General features: G+C 40.8%; 1 protein-coding gene across 9 annotated transcripts in view; it reads left to right on the top strand.

The window, feature by feature from the left end:
* LOC144937092 (A-kinase anchor protein 6-like) overlaps nt 1–19,834 on the top strand; it is a 126,416-nt gene that overhangs the window by 4,764 nt on the left and 101,818 nt on the right. For 8 of the 9 annotated variants that reach the window (XR_013637568.1, XR_013637569.1, XR_013637570.1 and 5 more), the window contains exons 3-7: nt 4,759–5,007; nt 7,969–10,056; nt 11,800–11,922; nt 14,640–14,736; nt 15,900–16,078. Coding sequence is in view for 4 of the 9 variants with exons in the window: in XM_078864346.1 (XP_078720472.1) it covers nt 4,759–5,007; nt 7,969–10,056; nt 11,800–11,922; nt 14,640–14,736; nt 15,900–16,078 (2,736 nt within the window). In the remaining 5 variants the exon portion in view is untranslated. The remainder of the gene's footprint in view (nt 1–4,758; nt 5,008–7,968; nt 10,057–11,799; nt 11,923–14,639; nt 14,737–15,899; nt 16,079–19,834) is intronic. The other variant, XM_078864347.1, reaches the window with a different exon arrangement.

Here is a 19,834-nt window from a genome sequence, read left to right as displayed (position 1 = left end):
AAATCAGTCCTTAGAGGTCTTTGTCGTTATTCTGGCTTTTATCAGTCCATGTTATCACATTTCTCACAATTGATCTTGTGTCATCCTCTCCTTCTGCTGGAAAGTCTCTTGATCGCGTGATCTGTATGCAGATATGGTGGCTATTGATGGCAGTTTTTTTTATAACATTACTAACCCCTGGGATTGCTTGTTTGAAAGACACACCCAATATAAGAGGATGTCCTTTAAAAACATGTGAAATGATGTTAGCCGTCTGCAATTAAAGCGATAGGATCTTTATCCAAACAAAGCCACATTGAACTATAACAATTTAGACATGTAAACGTCTTAGATGCTGTACAGTTATCAAGAGTACTGTATATTATTTTTAATGTTTTGAGTTCGATGAAAAATCATGTCCGTTATATTGTAGCAATGGTATCATCGGTCACGATCTGTCCACTGCTTAAATAATGCCTCTCAATCCTGTGATGTAATAAACAATCTGTCGAGCTCCGATCCGATCTTTACCTTCCATCTCTTCAGTCGTCGTACTCTCAGCCGTCTTTCCTATTTTGGCTGCCACTGTTATTACTATACAGTGATCCCTCGTTTATCGCGGTTAATTGGGACCGGAACCCCTCGCGAGAGGTGAAAATCCGCGAAGTAGGATTGGCCCCCTAGGAATTTCCGTATATGTGTGTGTGGGTACCAGGATGTTTAAAATATGTATATTTATACTTTATATATATATATTTTACTTAAATCTATTTAATTATAAAACCTTAATATTATACATTCACTCTCTCTCTCATACGATACGTATTATGGTGTTCTACACTCACCAATGACAGTAGTATCTTGAGACTTGACTCCAGTAATGACGACGACGACGATGACAATGACGATGACAATGACGACGATGACAGACCTGTGCAGTTCGATGAATGTGATGATGAATGATGATGGTGTTACTGCACATGTATAATGAGGCCTTTAAATCAGTTCGAAAAATCCGCGATGCACTGAGGCCGCGAAACTTGAACCGCGAAGTGCCGAGGGATTACTGTAGTCCCTTTGACCAGCCATTATTCCTTTACCGATGTGTCCTACCCCTACCCAAGCCCAATTACTTTTCTTAACAGTCATTATGTGTTTTACTTGTGTATTTCCTCTAATCTCTGTGTTCATCGTCATGCATTTCAGTGCAACTCCAAGCGTGCACTTTTCTAGGCCTACACACACTTTTTTAACCTTTCTTTTCCATTTTCTTTGGCAATGTCCATGTTTTTTTATCCCTATGTCAGCAGGTAATATTAACATTTTAAAAACAATTTTTTATAGCTACGTTGTAATGTTGATTTTCATTGTTATGTTTCGTTTTACAAAGGAACTCCATCCTGTTTTTGTTGAAGGAGCTGGGAATCATGATATAAGTATATTTTCTTAAATGAAAAAACATATATGACAGGACTGATTTTAGTTGTCAGATTAGATATCCCATACATTTGACCAAGTCAGCTTCTCCTGCCACTCATCATGGTCATTGGTCCCCATCATGAAACAATGGTCTCGTTTGTGCTTTAAATACTCGATTGGGTGTCTTGAATTTGGAAAGGCTCACTCAGCAACAGAAACACGGAGGGGGAGGGGTGGAAAGGGGGGGGGTAATTGGAATGCTGTCCTCTGGTAATGGTTTACAGATTTATTAGTGTAACTGGTCTTCCTTGAAGGCAGTTGAATTGAGGGTTGCTGGCCAAAAAAAGTACTACATTTCAGCATAACAGTGCAAGTGTTTGTTCCAATAAATAATATACAACTTTAAATACAGAATAAAACTTGCTTGATACATTGAAGACAACAGCATTATTGATCCAGGTATATTCTATAAATAAAATATAATAATGTACAGGAAAGCCCTTTGTTAATCCACTGCTGGTGGAAGACCGCATACCCGCATCAGTCATGGAGGTTGTTTGACCATACTTCACCACACCGACCAGTGCAGGTTGGTGGAGTAAGGGGGCTCAGGACCGATTCAGATATCACTCCCCACTGATGTTAGCCATTGCCAGGAATCCACTAAGGTCACTGGGGTTCACAGTGCAGTTTGACGGTCAATGTGCCAACACTCCACCTTCAATTACTGTCTTCGGCTACATATGCAGATCATATACTGCAAAAATGTATCATCTTACATAGATGCTATTAAACTAATTGTTTTCGCATCATATTTTGCATTACCAAAGTAACCAAGCTTGAATGCCAAAGGACACGATGGTGGTAACCAGTAACCACAACAGTGCAGTCTCTATGCAAAGGCTTGAAAGGGCTTTTCAAACTGTACATTCCATACAAGCAAGAGTAAAACGATCATTGGGGCTGGCAAGGTTAAACACAGACCGCAGAGAAATAGAGTTGTGCAGGTAAGACTATCAGTCTATCACCTTCAATACGCCACTGTTGACTGATTTTATGCTATTCTCCATGCAATCTGTAGCTATTTGTCTTTGATGAACAGTTCCAATGGAAATCAGTGTAAGCCGCAATTTCCGTTTAGCGCGATATCGTTCTCGTTTTCGACATACAATAGGGCACCTGAGCCTCCTATTTGATTCAGCTGGATAGCTGCTTTCGTTTTGCTTTCTGATGATTGCATTTACTGTGTGATAGGGTCAATAGTCACATGCAGTTTATGGTAATAAACATGCATTGGGGTAAGTCGTAGTTTACATCAAGAGATATTAGACAAGCTTTATTCCCAGGCACTCTTGCTTTGCCGAAGTTGTGTACATTAACCAGAGTGTGATTATACAACTGAGTGCCATTGTTCGGGTTTGCCTTCATAAATTATGCAGGAAATGACTCCATAATCGGATTGTTTTTGGTAAAAAAAACATAAAACATGTGTTCTCCTGGGAAATCATGGGCCAGCCCTCATGAGTCATTGTGCAACTTGTAAGGAGGGTATATTTGATGTACTGTTATGAATTTTATCACATGTAACCCATTATGATGAGCACAATTATAATGAAAGCTATCCTGCTTTCAAAGTAATTGAAATACAATGGGAAATAAAATTTTGCATAATTGCCTTCCTTGCTGTACAATGCCTGTCATTAGTAATGTGTGCTCTCTTAGAGGATTTCTATTTTGGCCCTGATGTGTTAGCTGGGTGTACACTGGACTTTTGGCTGCAAGAGCACAACCAATCAGATGCACAGGCACAAGCATTTGGGCACCACCTTCAACCTCACGTAACAGTCTTTTTTTCATATTGATAATTTTATTTATATACTCGGTAAGACCTCACTCGGTCTCAAGACTGTTTTCAAGAGGATGCTGGATTGGGATGTTTGGCAAACTATGCTGGTGAATGTTTCACCAGATAACTCAATGAAACTCCATCACATTTGTGGGGTGACCCTCAAAGCTCTGCACAGTTAGATTCAAGAATCCACTGCTATACTGTTATTTCCTGGCTACTTCAACACAAGTTCATACCACCTGGTATTCTCAGGCAGTCACCCATCTATGTACGAACCAGGCTTACCTTCTGAGATCTGACGAGATTGGGTGTAATCAGGATAATTTGCCTACAGGGTGACCTAGTGATGGAAAAAGCACGCTTTTCCTGTCGTCTCGGCTCCAAATCACATGTTGCCGAATGTTAATTTCCATCCTATTTGTTGAAAAAAAATGCGCAGATGTCTTAATCATTAATAATGAGGCAAATCATTTAAGGTGAGGGATTTATGACGTTGCTATAATTGGTTTGTCTTCTCATTTAATACCTGATCAAATCTTTGTTAGCTGTTCCAAGTATCTTAACTGTCAGACCTCTAAATGGTTTCATAAAATATCTGAACTAATTGAGAAGGGTATCCTTCTATTTGTTATATATGACCAGTCTTTGACGTAATGAAAACATGGCTAAAATATTCTGAGCACGCTTAGAAATCTCAACGATCTAACTGATTGAATGCTAAGGTAAAACATAATTTACAGCAGAAGCTAACGGCGCCATAATAAAATGAAAATCCTGATGTGCCTGTGATAGAATGCATTAGAAGGAATTCATATACTGTAGTTCATTTTGGATTGAATTGTTTTACTTTTTTGTGAGTAATAACCATTTTCCCTTATTATTTATTACTGAAGCATTTTAACACGTAGGTTTTTGCAACCAATATTCATATTAAAGGTTTTTGGTTAGATCGCGTAAGTATAAATGTGTCGTAACTGGTTGTGTCGGGTGGTGGCAGGTTTTAACGACACATTTATATATTTACGCGTTCTAACCCAAAAAAAGCTCTGTTACGGAGATTAGTAATCAGGGAATTAGTATGTTTCCTCTATAAGGAATTGTAATTGTAAGATGTATTACTTAATGCTACACTTCCAGGCCGCACTAAACCTGTAGCATTACAAAAAAAAGTTGTCATGACACCCACTGTAAAATATCCCTTAGGTTTTTTTTGAAGCTTTCCTTGTCTTATTTTTATAAAAAAATCATAACATACTGTAATTCGCAGCCATGTCAATACACTGCTGGTTGCACCTTTTCTATATTCTGCAACTTAATTTGCCAGAAATGTAAAATGTAACAAAGCACCCACTTCAGGATTTCCAGTTCATAGTGCCGTCTGCTAACCACCGCTCCGCCAATGTTCATCTTGTAAGAACCCCATTGTACATTGCGCAAGCTAGCGGACCATGCCAATAGCCTACCACATTCTCACCGTAATCTCCACCTTTCTTTCGCTCTCGTCGCGGCAGGAGATTTGCGTGGAGGTGTCGGGCCGCTCGGAGTGTGTGCGCTCCCTGCTGGGGACCGAGTTCCCGCTGAGGCTCCTCTCCCCAGCGTGCGCGGTGCCGGGAGCCGTGCGGCGCGCGGGCCAGCGCTGGCACCAGCTGCGAGTGTCGCTCCAGGTGCTCCAGGAACGCCTGCTCCGGGAGAGCAACGGGCGCCACCCGCCCGCCGCGCGGAGACTGCGAGCGTCGATGGTGACGGCATATTGGGACGATGTAAAACATTTGATCACTCTTTTTTTCCTTTCTGACGTTGTACATGTATGTATATTTTCCATACATTCTGACCTGCCAGTTGCAGCGCAACGTCTAGATGAGACGTATGGCTTGGAAGAGTAGGCGGAAATACCCTCCTGGAGGGGTTATAGAGCTCACTCGAATGGAGATCCTTCTGTCTGCAGCAGTTTGAAGACGGAATTGCAGGGCTGCACCAGTTACCTTTAATTTACCCTTTTTTTAATGTAACTTCATTTGGGGAAGTGACCTGACCAAGAAGTAGTGCGTTCACCACTTTCACGGTTTCGTTCCAGCAGCCGCTCTGGTTATTATGTATTAACCAACAAATACTCTGCAGAGTCAGCTTCACAGGCGATGTCAAAGATCCCCAGACGTCATTCACAAGAGTGGCCCGGCGTCATGGCCCACATTTGAAGAATTCCACTGCAAATTACTCAGGATTTTGGATTGTAACCTTCGCCCTCCTACTCTGAAAACGTGACAGAACCCTCCTGAAAGAGAGTCATCAGACTCGGATAGGCTTTACATTGGCGAAAAGCAAAATAGATTTGTCAGAAATGAAAATTAAGAATGTAGTAATTCTCCCCTCTTGACGGTTCAATAAATTGTCACAATTCAGGGTCATGATTATGAATCGGTTGTGTTTTGAATATTATTTAACCAGAATAGACCCTAAAGATTTACATCTCAGTCCCCATTGAATGTATAATCAGCCGTGATGGTATGAATTGAGAATAGATGGTGTTTCAAACAAACAAATGAATAGGATAAAATGGCAGTGGTGCACACACACATATAAAAAATACTCAGAATAGTCACCTATAACATTGCCTAATAGCAGGAAAATATAGCTGACAGTATTACAAAAGGTTATCGTTTAAGATCACACTTACGTAAGAAATTATGACTACTTGGTATCATGGGTAAAACTGGACAAATGTTATAATGTATGTCCGTTTGCAGAGTTTATAAATGCTTTTCTGTTGGTTACCAGCATGGGCTATAAGCAACCTGGTTGCTTGGTAAAAAAATGGCCCTGATGCTTTTATATATGGCCACATTTTTGATTGTATGTCAGTCATTCTTCATGTGTGCTCACGCGATATGATAAGACGAATGAAATGTCTTGACTCGTAAAATCATTGATACATTGTACATTAAATTGTAAATAAGCAATTTTCACATCATCATCAGCCTTAATCTATCCACTGCTGGATGAACGGCCAACCCAATAAAATCTCCAGCTTTGCTAAAATCTCAATTAAAAGCAATACATTTGAGTAGGCTGTGCAATTCTGTGAAATAGGATGTATATTTTTTTTATCAAACGTTATTAAATGAAAAACACACTTTTTGCAAAGTGTGCATTATAAAGGTCTGCAATGGAGGCACGCACACACACACCAAAGGGGTCACGATGGTGGCTGGCCTCTTTTCAAAAAGCTTTGCCACCCTGGAGGTCTCCCCGACTGGAGAGATTTTAGATGCAGCGTTTACAATTAAAGAGCGAGATTGTGCTCCAGTAATACCGTGTGCCCCAGGGCTGCCCCCTTAGATGGGATTTTATGGGCATGGCTGTGTCCTGCTGTGAAAGATAAGGAAAGTCACCCTGTAATCGTATGTTCAATTTGTCCACACAAAACACTTTTTTTTTACCATGAGTAAATCTCCCCCCCTCCCTTTCCTCCTTTAATTGCCCGGTTTATTTGTCAATCGTTTGTTCGCAATCTCGGGTAAACAGAATGTTTTTGTCGATAACAAATTGTAGGATTTGTTATTATTACTAAAATTTAAATGCACATTTCAGATCTGTTATTAAACTCTAAATGGCTTTAAATGTTTACACCCTACCTTGTGTGGTGTCTTGGCGTCTTCCAAGTACCCGTTGCTACAGGTGACCACGATTGCCAGATGGCAGGGTCGGTCCTAATAAATAAAAAATCTGCACTTTACGGGTCTGTAATGTTCATCAGCAATTTCTGAAAAGAAAAAATGTAGCATGAAACATTTCTGCATCTGATTAACAGTGTATTAATGTAAAATATACATTTATCTGAAAGTGCGTGACTTTCAGTAGTTTATCTTTTCGAATAAAAAAAAATCTGAAATTGTTAAAGTAATGGTGAATGAAGGGCTGATGCGTTAGAATGTCAAGGACTTTCTTGAAGTAAAAGCAATTTGGGTATAGGATGCATTAAGTTGCCAGCTAAAGTCATCAAGTCATCACTGTCTCAGATTTGGTGAAATTATTTTCTTGTAATGCCTCAACCCGTGAAACCTTCCTAGGGTGCCTCATTATACACTTAACTGCTTTTCTACAATGGGAATAGCAGAAGAGTGAGAATTAACGTGATGTATCCCACATAAATCTTCCCTTGAGACCGAGCCTATTGGACCGCCTAAATCGAGGCCATAGCATGAAACCAAACCATTACTTTCTCACACGTTAGCCCAGAGGGAATTTATTTGAAAATGTCTTAATTAACAAGTGTACATGTGGTTCTCGTTTACATATTCACACTGGGTAAATAGCCTATACGTAAATGGTTTCGGGCATACATGTATATTAGAATTTTATTATATTTCCGATTGTAATGAAAATTATTACATTTTCATAATGACTTCATTGAAATAAAACATGTATTCTACTTTACATAGTATGTTCGTTGAAATACAACTGCATCAATTAACAATCCCCATCAAGTTGTATATAATTATACAGGGTGTTTAAAATGATGGACCCGATTTGAAATCGCTTTGCTTTGAAATTTGGTCCATTTTAAAACACCCTGTATTCTAATGTAATGGTAATAAAATCTAAGAGGTGCATTCCATGTTTTTTTAATAAAATGTGTTATATAATGTAAAAAATGTAGTTGATGAAATATTACGTAGATTTAAAATTAATTAAAAAAACGGTGTGTGTTTTATCTGTTCCAGAATAAGAAACGTGTGTTCCAGGAAGTCATCGGTAATATTGACACCATACAAGCACGTGAAACATTGTTTATAAAAAGTGAGCTTCCCATTGGTTATAATAATGTTCCATCGGATGAATTGCTTAAATCTTTTGAGGCTCCGTTACAATCTTCCTGCTCTGGAGAGGGCAATCCAGATTTTGAAAAACAACTCCGTGCATCAACCAATTTGAGCACAAAACGTGAAATATACGAAACACACTTCTCTAAAGATTTGAGGATGGAATTTTCTGAGCTACCTTGGCCGTCTAAGCAGGACAAGAAGGAAGATCATGGTGAATGTTCACAGGTCGTTCAAGCATTACAAAGCGAGCAACTCGTTCAAAGAATACAGACTGATACCGAGACCTTGCAGGAAAGGTCTGCACATCAACTTGTGCCTGAACATAAGACCACGAGTGCGTTGCTAAATGAGTCTCAACTCTATGGAGCGGCCACCAATGAGGACAGTATGTTTCAATCCAGCAATGTGGCTTCAATGTCTGTTGATGGCAACTCAAACAATTGTGGAACAGACTATAAGTCGCATGCTATTGTTCACGCTGACATTTCACTGAATGCCAAGTGTAGGAGAGGTCTGTCAGAAAACATGCTAGCAGGACAAGACGGCTCCAGCTCGGTTAACACAAATGAAAGTGCGTTTTTCGACGAAGCTGTGTTCCAGGGCTTCTCAAACTCTCGAAGGTCTCTGGGGGCATTACAACAGAACACAGTTTCTCACGTTAACCACCACAGACATGAGGTTGAAGTGGATGAAGGAGAAGAATATACTTATTCTCCTGTTCATCTCGGTTCAATTCATTCATCAATGCATCGAAGAGGTCATTCCCAAATGTTCAATGGAAGTTTGAAGGATCTGAGAAGCTTTTTACATTATAGGGCAGAGCTGGCCACTTCAAACTCACGCCTGCGTAGAAGCAAGTCTGTAAATATGAATAATTTATTACCGGCTGGTGAAAGTTCGTTTCGAAGGTTTCATGGAACCAAAGCAAGTTCAATGCAGTCTGTTTTATCTGCTCCAGAAACAATTGATTCTTTTAGTAATAGACTGCCACTGTCGTCGAGTCGTTACTTTTTAGACATGGAGTATGAAGCGATGCTGGATTTTGCTTATCCACTCCACGAAGATGGACGAACTCGGGAGGATACCGAGGAGTTGAATGACCTTTTGCATCAAATAAAAATCTATGAGAATCATAACCCTACATGTAACAAATTAACCAAGCAACAATTGTCCACACCATTGTTGAGGGATGACCGATCACACGAGCGCACCTTTTGCACAGCTGCAGGTGCAGCCCACGACGTTACAAATCTCTTGTATGTTGGTGAAGGTTTCAAAAGACCACCTCAAGGGGAAAGCCTGTCACCGGACCACATCTCGGCATTTAAAGTTATGCCAGTGAGCTGCCGTGGGAAGAAGAGAAATCAAAAACGGACTGTTACAGAGACGGACGATTGGTATGGCTCTGATGAATACCTCGCATTGCCCACCCAGTTAAAAGAGGCTGAGGCTGTAGCACAGAATCTGGAGAACTTGGTGGATATGTTAGACACAAGTTCATTGTACAGATCATCTCTGAGCATTGGTGACCTTGGAACAGCAAGAAGCATTGCTGAAGACATCTCTTCTATTAGAAGTCAGGATGCAGGTGACCTGAGGCCAAGCCACAAAGAGAAAGAGATGGGTCAAAGCAAACTGTCAGTTTCTCTACCACATGAAAGACCACGGAGTGTGTGTGACTCTGTGGAATCTGGCCCTCTTTGTGATATCATGTCTGATGGGATGTCACCTGTACAATTCTCAACCAGCCGTTATCAAGGGGGTGGGTTCTGTGGATCTTTAAACGAACACCAAAACCTGGGCAGTGAAAGTGCCCGGAGCGTTCAGCAAACCGGCTGGAAGCCACGTGACGCGAGTAGTCCAGTCAGCGAGGGGAGGCCTCCCACCCTGCAGAACTGTGGCCGCCACCAATCGCAGCTGATCAAGGAGATACAAGATGACATTGAGCACCAGATCAACAACACAGCCATCTGGGAAAAAATCGAGGTATGGTAATAAAGTTAAGGTGCAAGCCAGAAATTGTTCGTTCTTGCCGCTGCTGGCAGAAGGTCTTCCACTGGAGGGAGCTTTAGAGATATTGATTGGAGTTAATCGAAAAATAGCTGATTCGGGTGGAGTTCTTATTCAGTGGTTGGCAACACTGCACCATGAACCCAGCGATCTCGGTTCAATTCCTGGTCGCAGCTAAAATTAGTGGCGAGGAAAACTGAACAAGTCCTGGACCCACTTGCCCCTTCACCAACCCACACTGATCAGCGTGCTGACATGAGATCACACAGCCGCCATGACCAACAGCATGGCGATTCATCCAGCAGAAAGTATGTTATTTGTTCAACATGAGATTTATTTGTCAAACAAGACACATGAACAATTGATAACAAAAAAGGCCGCCTGTTATTGTATTTGATGATTATAAATAGATAATTTTCTGACTATGTTCAATCCACTGCTGGCACCCCCATGCTGTGACATCATTTGAGCTCACGCTGGACAGTGAGGTTTGTTGAAGTTTAGGCCAACAACTGGTTCATAGATCACTTGCCACTGATGTTAACCGTTGCTGGGAATTTAACCCAAGTCACATGGCACATTGTGCTAACCACTTTGCTCCACTTCATGTTGCATGAACTTTAATGGTTGCACGTACTGAATATGCTTTTCAGTTTTTAGCGAATTTTACACAGGAAATAAACCAATGTAATCTACACTATGAGACCTCCTTTACCAGTGGCAAAATATAGTAATAGGTTTTTACCCTTTCAACTGGTACAAAAACTGACACCTTTATACAAGGCATCATCAGAGTTTCTTTTTGTTTGCATTTTGACTGCTTGTGTTGTGGTTATTGCAAACATGATGCCTTGTATAAAGGTGTCAGTTTTTGTACCAGTTGAAAGGGTAAACACCTATCACAATGTAATCTATTCAATCTTTCTAAATAACGTTGCGAGAAATAACCCAACTCCAGGAGGTATTTTAGTTTTTGTTGATGTTTTGATCAAAGATATGTTAAAATAAATGAGTTTTCTGTCAAATATTTTGCTCGTATAATATTAATTATGTATTGAACCATGTTTCATTCTGCTTAAAAATCGAGACCCAAAACGAGTCGAACCATCAGCATTACATAATAAATCGCCGTAGAAATAAAACAATTCCTACGATGCCAGTTTGTATTTTTGAGAGGGTGTGAACTGACCTGAGATGGGGCAAACACGTGTTCTCTGTTTGGCATTCAGGCATTTCCAATGCACGAGACGTACCTTTGTCTCCACTAGCAGTGCCGTTGGGTAAGGGGCAAGGTTGTGGAGGGGGGGCAGTCAATCCACTTTTAACTTGAACCAAAAATAGTACAATTATACACCACTGTGTACACAGTCACCTTGCTGGGTAAAAGGTCACAGTGGTGGGAATGCACCAAAGGCACTGTCAAAGCTGGTCTGTAGTGTTGTCATCATAATCCACCACGATGTATCCACTGCCTGATGAAGCCATTGCTATCTCTCATGATCTCCAGGATAAATAAAGATTCTGATTCCGATCTTACGATACAAAAATCCATCTGTCTGTATGTATGTATGTTGAACTTCTTTCACACCGTAAGTAGCTAACAATGTTAATCGGAGGTGCAGGGGAAGGACAACAAACCACAATACAGCTCCTGCACACTAATTGAAAAATAACAATTAAATTAATGTTGACTCGTGATGCTTTTTTTTTCTTGTTTAGATGTTTGTAAAGAAGCTTGATGTGCTGATTGACTGGCTGTACGATGCCATGGAGACAACCGAAAACTGGACACCCCCAAAGGCAGAAATAGACAACCTGAAGGTCTACCTGGAAACCCACCTGGTCAGTCTTAGTACCTAATTAACAATAATTGTAATTATATGTATACATCATTTACAGCTTTGTTAATCCACTGTTCGAAGAATGCCTCTCCATCCCATTGTTTGACCGTACTTCACTATGCTGGCCGTGTGGATTGGTGAAGGGTTGGTAGGAACAACAGGACCTGTGGATGATGTTGGCCATGGCTGGGTGGGTATGGAATTCAGGCAGCCGGGTTCACAGTGCAGTGCGTAAACCACTGGCCACTGCTGCTCCCCACCTTGGTTCCGAACACTCTTTTTATTATTATTGATGGATATCCCTGCGGGTGTTATTGGCCGTAAAAATGCACCCCATCCGCTTTATAGTGACCATTAAAGTTCCCCATGATGTAATTCGCCAAAGTAACGACTGTTGTGTGCCGGCGTCATGCTCCAAATTTGTAAAATGACCCTCATTGGACACCTGGAAAAAGGGTCAGCAGACTCTGAGGTAGGGCTGAACCATTTGGGGAAAATATCTAATTGCGATTTTTCTGACATTGCGGTTTGATTTACGATTAAATTTTTGTTAAGTCAAGCCTCAGTTCAATATTCACTGTGTAATAGATTTAAAACATGTGATGGAGCATTACCACATGATACCATCAAAATATGAATTGCTCTATATATTCGAATGCAAGGATGAGAACATGTATTTATAAAAATGTTTCCATTGAAATAGAACAAACAAACATAGAATAATTGTTAAGTTAAATAAAGTTGTTCTTTGGGTCTTTAGGTAAAGTCACGTAGATAGGTTCAAAGAAAATAACAAAAATAACAATGATGACGAACGCTTGTGTTGCGATCGAAACGTAGTTTTTTGTTATTTTCTTTGAACCTATCTACGTGACTTTACCGAAAGACCCAAAGAATCTGAATTCCTGCAGTCACGAAAGCTTAACGTCAATGTTTAAATAAAGTTATAATAACAAATTAAACAATTCCAATAAGAAAATAATAGGACTTTTCAGATCGCAAAAAATCGCAGCCTTTTCGATTTGCTAATCGCATTGTTTAAAATTGCGATTTCGATTTGAAATCGATTAATCGTTCAGCCCTACTCGGAGGCATTTCTGGGTAAACAAGAATAATACATGATAATAAATAACGTCTTGGTGCACTGCTGCCCTCTGCTGTTAGAGGTTACCTTCGGCAATTATAAATGTGGGTTGACGGTCCTCGGACTCGCTCTTGAATTAACTAATCTGCCATCAGGTTAACTTCTGGATGTTATAACATGTACGTTGATATAGATCCCCTCATTTTATTTTCAAACGTAGACAATTTAAATAAATTAAAGGTGGGTGGCAGAAAGGTTTTATGTTGTCGTGTGCATTGTTTTGTGTTGGTTATGTGCTATTGAAATGGGCAGTAGCCATGTGGTTGTACATGCAATTATTGACCAAAAGGTGGCAACATTGTACCGCTCGAACACTTTTGTCCCACTGCGTTGCTCTTGCGGTTGTGCCGAAGAGTTCTGCAGTGTGTTTTCTGGATGTACCGCGTGTTGTTTGGCACCATGTCCGACGTTTCGCGCCATGTGTTGGGAGCCATCTCAGTCCTTGAAGAAGCACGTGGATCGAATCGTCGGACATACCGAACTACTAAAAGAACCAAGAATATTTTTTTATTTAAAGCTTTCGTGACTGCAGGGATTCATATTCTTAGTCACGTAGAAGGGAAACAATAAAATAATAAAAATATAAAACAATAAAATTCTCACGACGTTTCGACTGCAACACAAGCAATCATCATCATCAGGTGTGAAATCCACAGCAAGAAAATTGTCTTGCTGATGATGATTGCTTGTGTTGCAGTCGAAACGTCGTGAGAATTTTATCATTTTATTGTTTCGCTTCTACGTGACTTTACCGAAAGAACCAAGCTTAAAAACCAGTCTATAGTCTACATTATAGACTGCCAGTACGCTCACCGAGGTTAAGAACCAGGCCACAGTCTACATTATAGACTGCCAGTACACTAACCCATCTTAATAACATGGCTACAGTCTACACTATAGACTGCCAGTACACTCACCAAACTTAATAACCAGGCTACAGTCTACATTATAGACTGCCAGTACACTCACACCGATTAAGAACCAGGCTACACTTTTCATTAATGTTTTTATTTTTATTTATTTTTGATCATTTTTATTTATATTCCCTTAATTTGTATTATTATCTTTATGTCTACGTGATTTTACCGAAATAACCAAATAATATGTCTAAAGCACTATTTAATCCACATTTTTCCAATTTACATTTTTTTTTACTTTAACTTTACAAGTTATGTTTCACGCATTATTTGATAAACCATTTGTAACTGACGACAGCCTAATCCAATGCTGGAGAACCTACAGCCCGTAGCCCAAATAAGGCCTGCAACTTATTTCCATATACTCCGCGTCGACATCAGGTTTACTACAACTTCTAAACAGCCTGCGAATTGTTGTTATCAGTCACTCAGCATCCGAGCCGCACTAATCGGGTAATAGAGGGGAATATGTTTGGCCTGGCAGCACTGTTTCTAATTTAGTGAGATAAAGGTGAGCCCTAATTATTTTTCATGTTTTTATTGAATAATACTAAGCTGTGTATTAATGTGTTGCCCACCAAATATATTTGGAGGCTTGTTCAGCCATGTGCTAATCTGTAATAACGCACACTCAAATCAGATGTTGTTCTCTTGCAGTGCTTCAAACTCAACGTGGACAGTCATTGTGCTTTGAAAGAGGAAGTGGTACAAGAAGGCAGGAGACTTTTGGAAATTCTTGTTTCTCAAAAATCTGGTGAGTGTCTTGTCCCATTGTAAATCATCATAGAACAGTCCGTTAACCGGTGCAACGCCGTTCATTTGCAGAATAAATGTTTGATCTTGGACTCACACCAAATTAATATTGGTAATCTTGACGCTGAGATTTTTCAGCATCGGTTTATAATTATGGCTGGTGTGTTCAAAACAATAGCAAATAGGGTACCTAAATACAGTAATAAATAAAAATTCCAATAGCACAATGCTTATATATTAAAAAAAATATACCTTTGTCTTCAGTGTTGAAAAAGCAGTGCTTGAGCAAACTGGATGCTTTGAGCGAAGAAACCGGTGCTGCATTGTTAATTTGTCTGCCTAATGACTTCCTTTCATGTTTCTGGCTTGCTCCTGATAAAGGCCCATCAGGCAACACGTTGGCAGACTTACAGGGCATTTTCTCATCATTGCTATAATTAGTTTTAACGCTGTGGCATATGCCATAAATATCTTATGATAAACAAAGACCTCACGTAATTATCAGCAAACAACAACAAAGTTATCTGTGCACACTTGAAGTGTGTGACGCTCATTTTTAATCCTGCGATTCGGAGGTGGGATTGGTGAATCACACATCGCTCACTATGCGCGTGACACTCAACCTACGGGACTGAAGTGGCAAATAGCAGCACAGCAAGTAGGTTGCTGAACCATTGCTCAAACGTTTTGAGTGCTGTCTCGTCACACTTGCAAATAATCTTCTCCAGGCCCACCAGTTTGTCTCATCCATACTGTGTTTAACCACAATACTGCAAGGTCAAGCCACTTCTTTTTTTAATTCTTCCTTTGTACTGCTCGACTGTGGAATTACCTCCGCTCTTCTTTTTTTCCCAGGTTCTTATGACCCTGCTCAATTTGGAAAATGCGTTAACTCGAATCTATGACACCTTTGATATCGCTGTTTGTTGCCGGCCGCTTGGCATTTTGGGCTTTTGGGCCTGTGCTCGGCAACCGTGATAACAAAAAAAAACTGTTTCCTGCCACGAGCAAAAGACACCCATTGAGGACTTGGTCAAACATCCCAAAATGCAGGAGAGACCGTCCTTTACGGTGAGCCATGAGTCTCACTTGTGAGGCATTCCCGGATGATGGGAGAGACCGTCGTGAATAAGCTCGCGGCGGGCGGATGCGTGTGCGGCACAGGTCTGAGGGACACGCTCGATCGCATCGAGAGCCAGTGGCAGCAGCTGCAGCAGCAAATCTGCCGGCAGCACGGCTGGGTGCAGCGCGCCCTCGCAATCATCAAGAGTGACGTCCTCACAGGCGCCGAGGCGCTGTCGGAACGCGGGGGCCTCGAGATCGTCGCTGCCGGTGCTTCGCAGGTAACCGCCACGGGAGTGACCATCCCCCAACATCCCTATCACCCTCCACCCCCTCCCCCCACCCTGCCCTGCTCTCCCAGCCTCCCAGTGGACCTACGGGATGTAGTAGCAGCAGCAGCAGCTGCACACGCGAGCTCATCTGCCCGAAAGGCGCGTCTTTCTCTTTTATTTTGACGGGCGCCATGCATCGCGAGCGCGAGCTGCGATTATTCCCTTCGTGTCGCATGCACGCACCTTGCCGCGTAGGACACTGCAAGAGCAATGAAAGGGATCAATCACGGCGTATCGGCGGACGTGGTGCCGTTGGAAAATTCTTTATTTATTTGCGCGCTCGTTTATTTTGTAATTGATGCAATTTTAAACGTTGTGACACTCCCCAAAGGCGAGTGGCTGCATTCACTTGGTGTGATTCTTTTTAAAAACTGTCCTAGCGTCCGCGTCGAGGCATGGAACTATACAGGTTACCCGACTCTTAATGTCAACGCCCTTTACTGTCACGCGCTTCTCAGATCCCAGCAGTGTGCCGTTTTGCTGTGGTCAAAAAAATGTTATGATAAGATAACAAAACGTGTACATTAGTCTACATCAAGTCTTTGGAATAAGTCCAGTATTCAGCACAAGGAATATGTTTGAAGATTAATATTGTGTGCAACTTCTGTTCTTGTAATCATTTTTTGCATTGTATGTTGTTAATAAAAATAAACAAATATGAAGGATTTAGTGTAATAAATTGTTGGAAATGTGGTATATTTCTTTAATATAACACATTTTGTTGGTGTCAAAAGCCATCACCTAACATTGTTAGAAAAGATTCACAAGCATTAATGGCTGAGTTAATGTTATTAATATAAGTTATTGAACACAATTAAGTTCACCAAAAGATGTTTATCAATGACCTCTAGTAAGTCTGAACATTTGTTATCGTGTGCTCTTATGAGTTCAGTCCGTCACAAATGCACGGTGATCACTCAGAGGCTAGAGGATGGATCCTGAACATTACCTGGTGGCTGGAGACCCCAAAATCGGCGCTGGCCATATCGCACAAGGTTTGCCCACGGGTACAGCTTGGAGACATGTTATATTTACCAATCATTATCAGCCGTGGTCAATCCACTGCTGGATAAATGCCCTCGTCGTTGGCATTCACAATTGTCCTACAATGCCACATTCCATCGTGCCTATTGACGATAAGCTAGTGTCATTGTTCCATGCTCCGAGTGGTTAAACTATTGGGCATTTGCGCTCGTTTTTCTACTATTACCTCACATTTTCAATTGGCAAAGCAATGTGTCCTGCTCAAACCCGCTTACATTACTTAATAGTCAATATGATCTAATTGGTCACTATGTTCTAATATGTATTAACTAGCTTTATACTGCCCGGCTTCACCCGAGACTTGGATTCTTGTCTTGGATTAATACACGCGGCGGGTGGGGGGGGGATGCGTGACGTCAGCGGGCACACTGCGTGACGTCAGCAGGCACACTGCGTGACGTCAGCAGGCACACTGCGTGACGCTGCCGCATGCGGGTGACATCACAGATGTGACATCACCGCTCACTTGCCGTGCAAAATATATCCATTATTGCGCCCTCCCCCCCCCCCAAAATACAAAGTCTATTTTTATACTTTTTTCTGGAAGATACCCACATGCCAAATTTCAAGTTTGTTGCAAGTTGGGAAGTATGCTAAACATTTCGAACAGACACACATTCACAAATTTATCTTTTTTATATATATAGATTTGTGTGATTCCCACTGCCGCTCTCCATAATTCTTTGAGCAGTTTTTCCCCATGTTCTTAGTTGGTCCATGTGTGTGATCCACATGTCAAATCAAGCAATATACACTGATTGAAAATAGTCATTTTTTTGCCATATTGATATGTTGATTTTCGTTATCATTATTTTTTCTAAAACACTCCATCCTGCGCTCGCTCTCCTCTTTCTTTCATGATTTTCATCCTGGTCCGCTTAAATTCATAATTGCCCTCGGTGTACATACTCTTGTTACGTTTTCCTGTGATGTCTGTCCGGTGATTATTTTTGTCCAAAATACTTGTTGTACATGGCTTTTGTATTTCCTCATCTTCAGTCGTATTTTTCAGCCTCCTTTGTTCCACGTGAAACGATGAGTCACTCACTCCAATTTAAATGTACAAAGTCTCGAAATTACTCAGCTGTGCTTCAATCTTAATAGCAGCAGTCATTGTAAACCTTTCCTAAAAATATAAAGAGCTCGTTTCACTGTATAGTCTATGTATTTAAATGTTGGAGCTTGTTATGTGTTTTGTGGCATTTGTTGGCCTGCACAAATACAATAAATAACACATATATGCTCTGGCTCAACAGGCAAACATAAACCGGTAGCTAGTGATGCAAGTTTCTACACTGCATCGCTGTTTGCACCATGTATCTTCATGTCCCATTAATCCTCACAACTGAAGGTGAATGTGCATATTGTGATCAGTCTTGTATGATATCCAGCTGCCTGTATCATACATTTCTGTAATTCAGTTTTATACCTTGAAATTTGATGGTATTGGGGCTACTGAAGTTAACTATCTGATTCATGCCCATATGCTTTTTTGTTACATATTTAAATTTAGCATATTGATACAGCTTAGTTGTATCTGCTGTGTTGAAATTTTCTCATAGGATAATAGACAGGGAAAAATGCAGATGTATAAATAATAATATTTCATCTATATTTAAAGTGGACAAATAGATTTGAACAGATTTCACATTTCATGAATTCCTCAAATCAGCAAAAAAAAACACTCAGTATTTTTGGCAGATTTATCCTGAGTATGTGAATGTTCAAAAGTCGAAGTGATTTCCTGCTCAAATGAGTATTGGAGCAGTGCTCTTTTCCTGTTCACGTCCCTGAGCCAGTTGTGAAAATTCAACAGTCATATGGTGGTGGCAAGTCTTATCCGTAGGACAAACCCTGTTGACTTCCTCACAAAGTGGTACTCGTTCAAAACCAAATGGCACGGCAATCCTTTTGCCTACACGTGGGTGCAGTGACACATGCCGAGCACCACATTGAAAGCTCTTTATGCCACTTGACCGGTGCAGCAGAATTTTGCGTCAATGTTTTCGCAAACTTCATGGCGAGAAATCTATTGCGATCGTGAATCCAGATGTGATTGCCACGGAAGTCCTTTGCTCTCTGAATTCGGAGCAGGACCATGAATTGTCGAAGATGCAGTGGTTCACTGAATCCCTCTGGTCTCTTAAGTGCCAAGCTCCACCAGATGAAAATGGATTATGTGACTGTTGTAATGCACAAAGTAGACGATTGTGGGAATTGTATAGAACTGAACAATTTGCTACTCCAACTCATTTACTTGGAGAACTTTTATTTATTCTTTTTTTAAATCTCTTTCTTGAAAGCTCTTGAACATTCAGAGCTTGCATTTGTGGGTCATCTTAATACAATTTAACTTTTTAGCTTTTTCTCCCAATTATATTCCAAGTGTGGCGTCGACATCCAGGACACGATGCTAGGACATTTCTGTGTGAAACTTTCATCGCGAGCAGTGCACCATGTGGCATAGGGGATGACCCTGGAAGGTGACATCACGTAATAACTTCAGAAGTCTCCTGAGCAATAATCTTCAACCGCACAGGAGGCGTACTTATTATATGGCTTGCAAATGGTGTTTGACTTGTGGCAAGCTGATTTTAATGTTCTCAGAGTTAGTCTGCCAAATTAAGTGAACCATTTTTTTCTCTAATTGTATTCCAGTTG

The sequence above is a fragment of the Lampetra fluviatilis genome, chromosome 18, assembly GCF_964198595.1.
Source record: "Lampetra fluviatilis chromosome 18, kcLamFluv1.1, whole genome shotgun sequence".
NCBI lineage: Eukaryota > Metazoa > Chordata > Hyperoartia > Petromyzontiformes > Petromyzontidae > Lampetra > Lampetra fluviatilis.
Note: the sequence above shows the minus strand (reverse complement) of the source record. Positions and strands in the feature narration are given on the sequence as shown.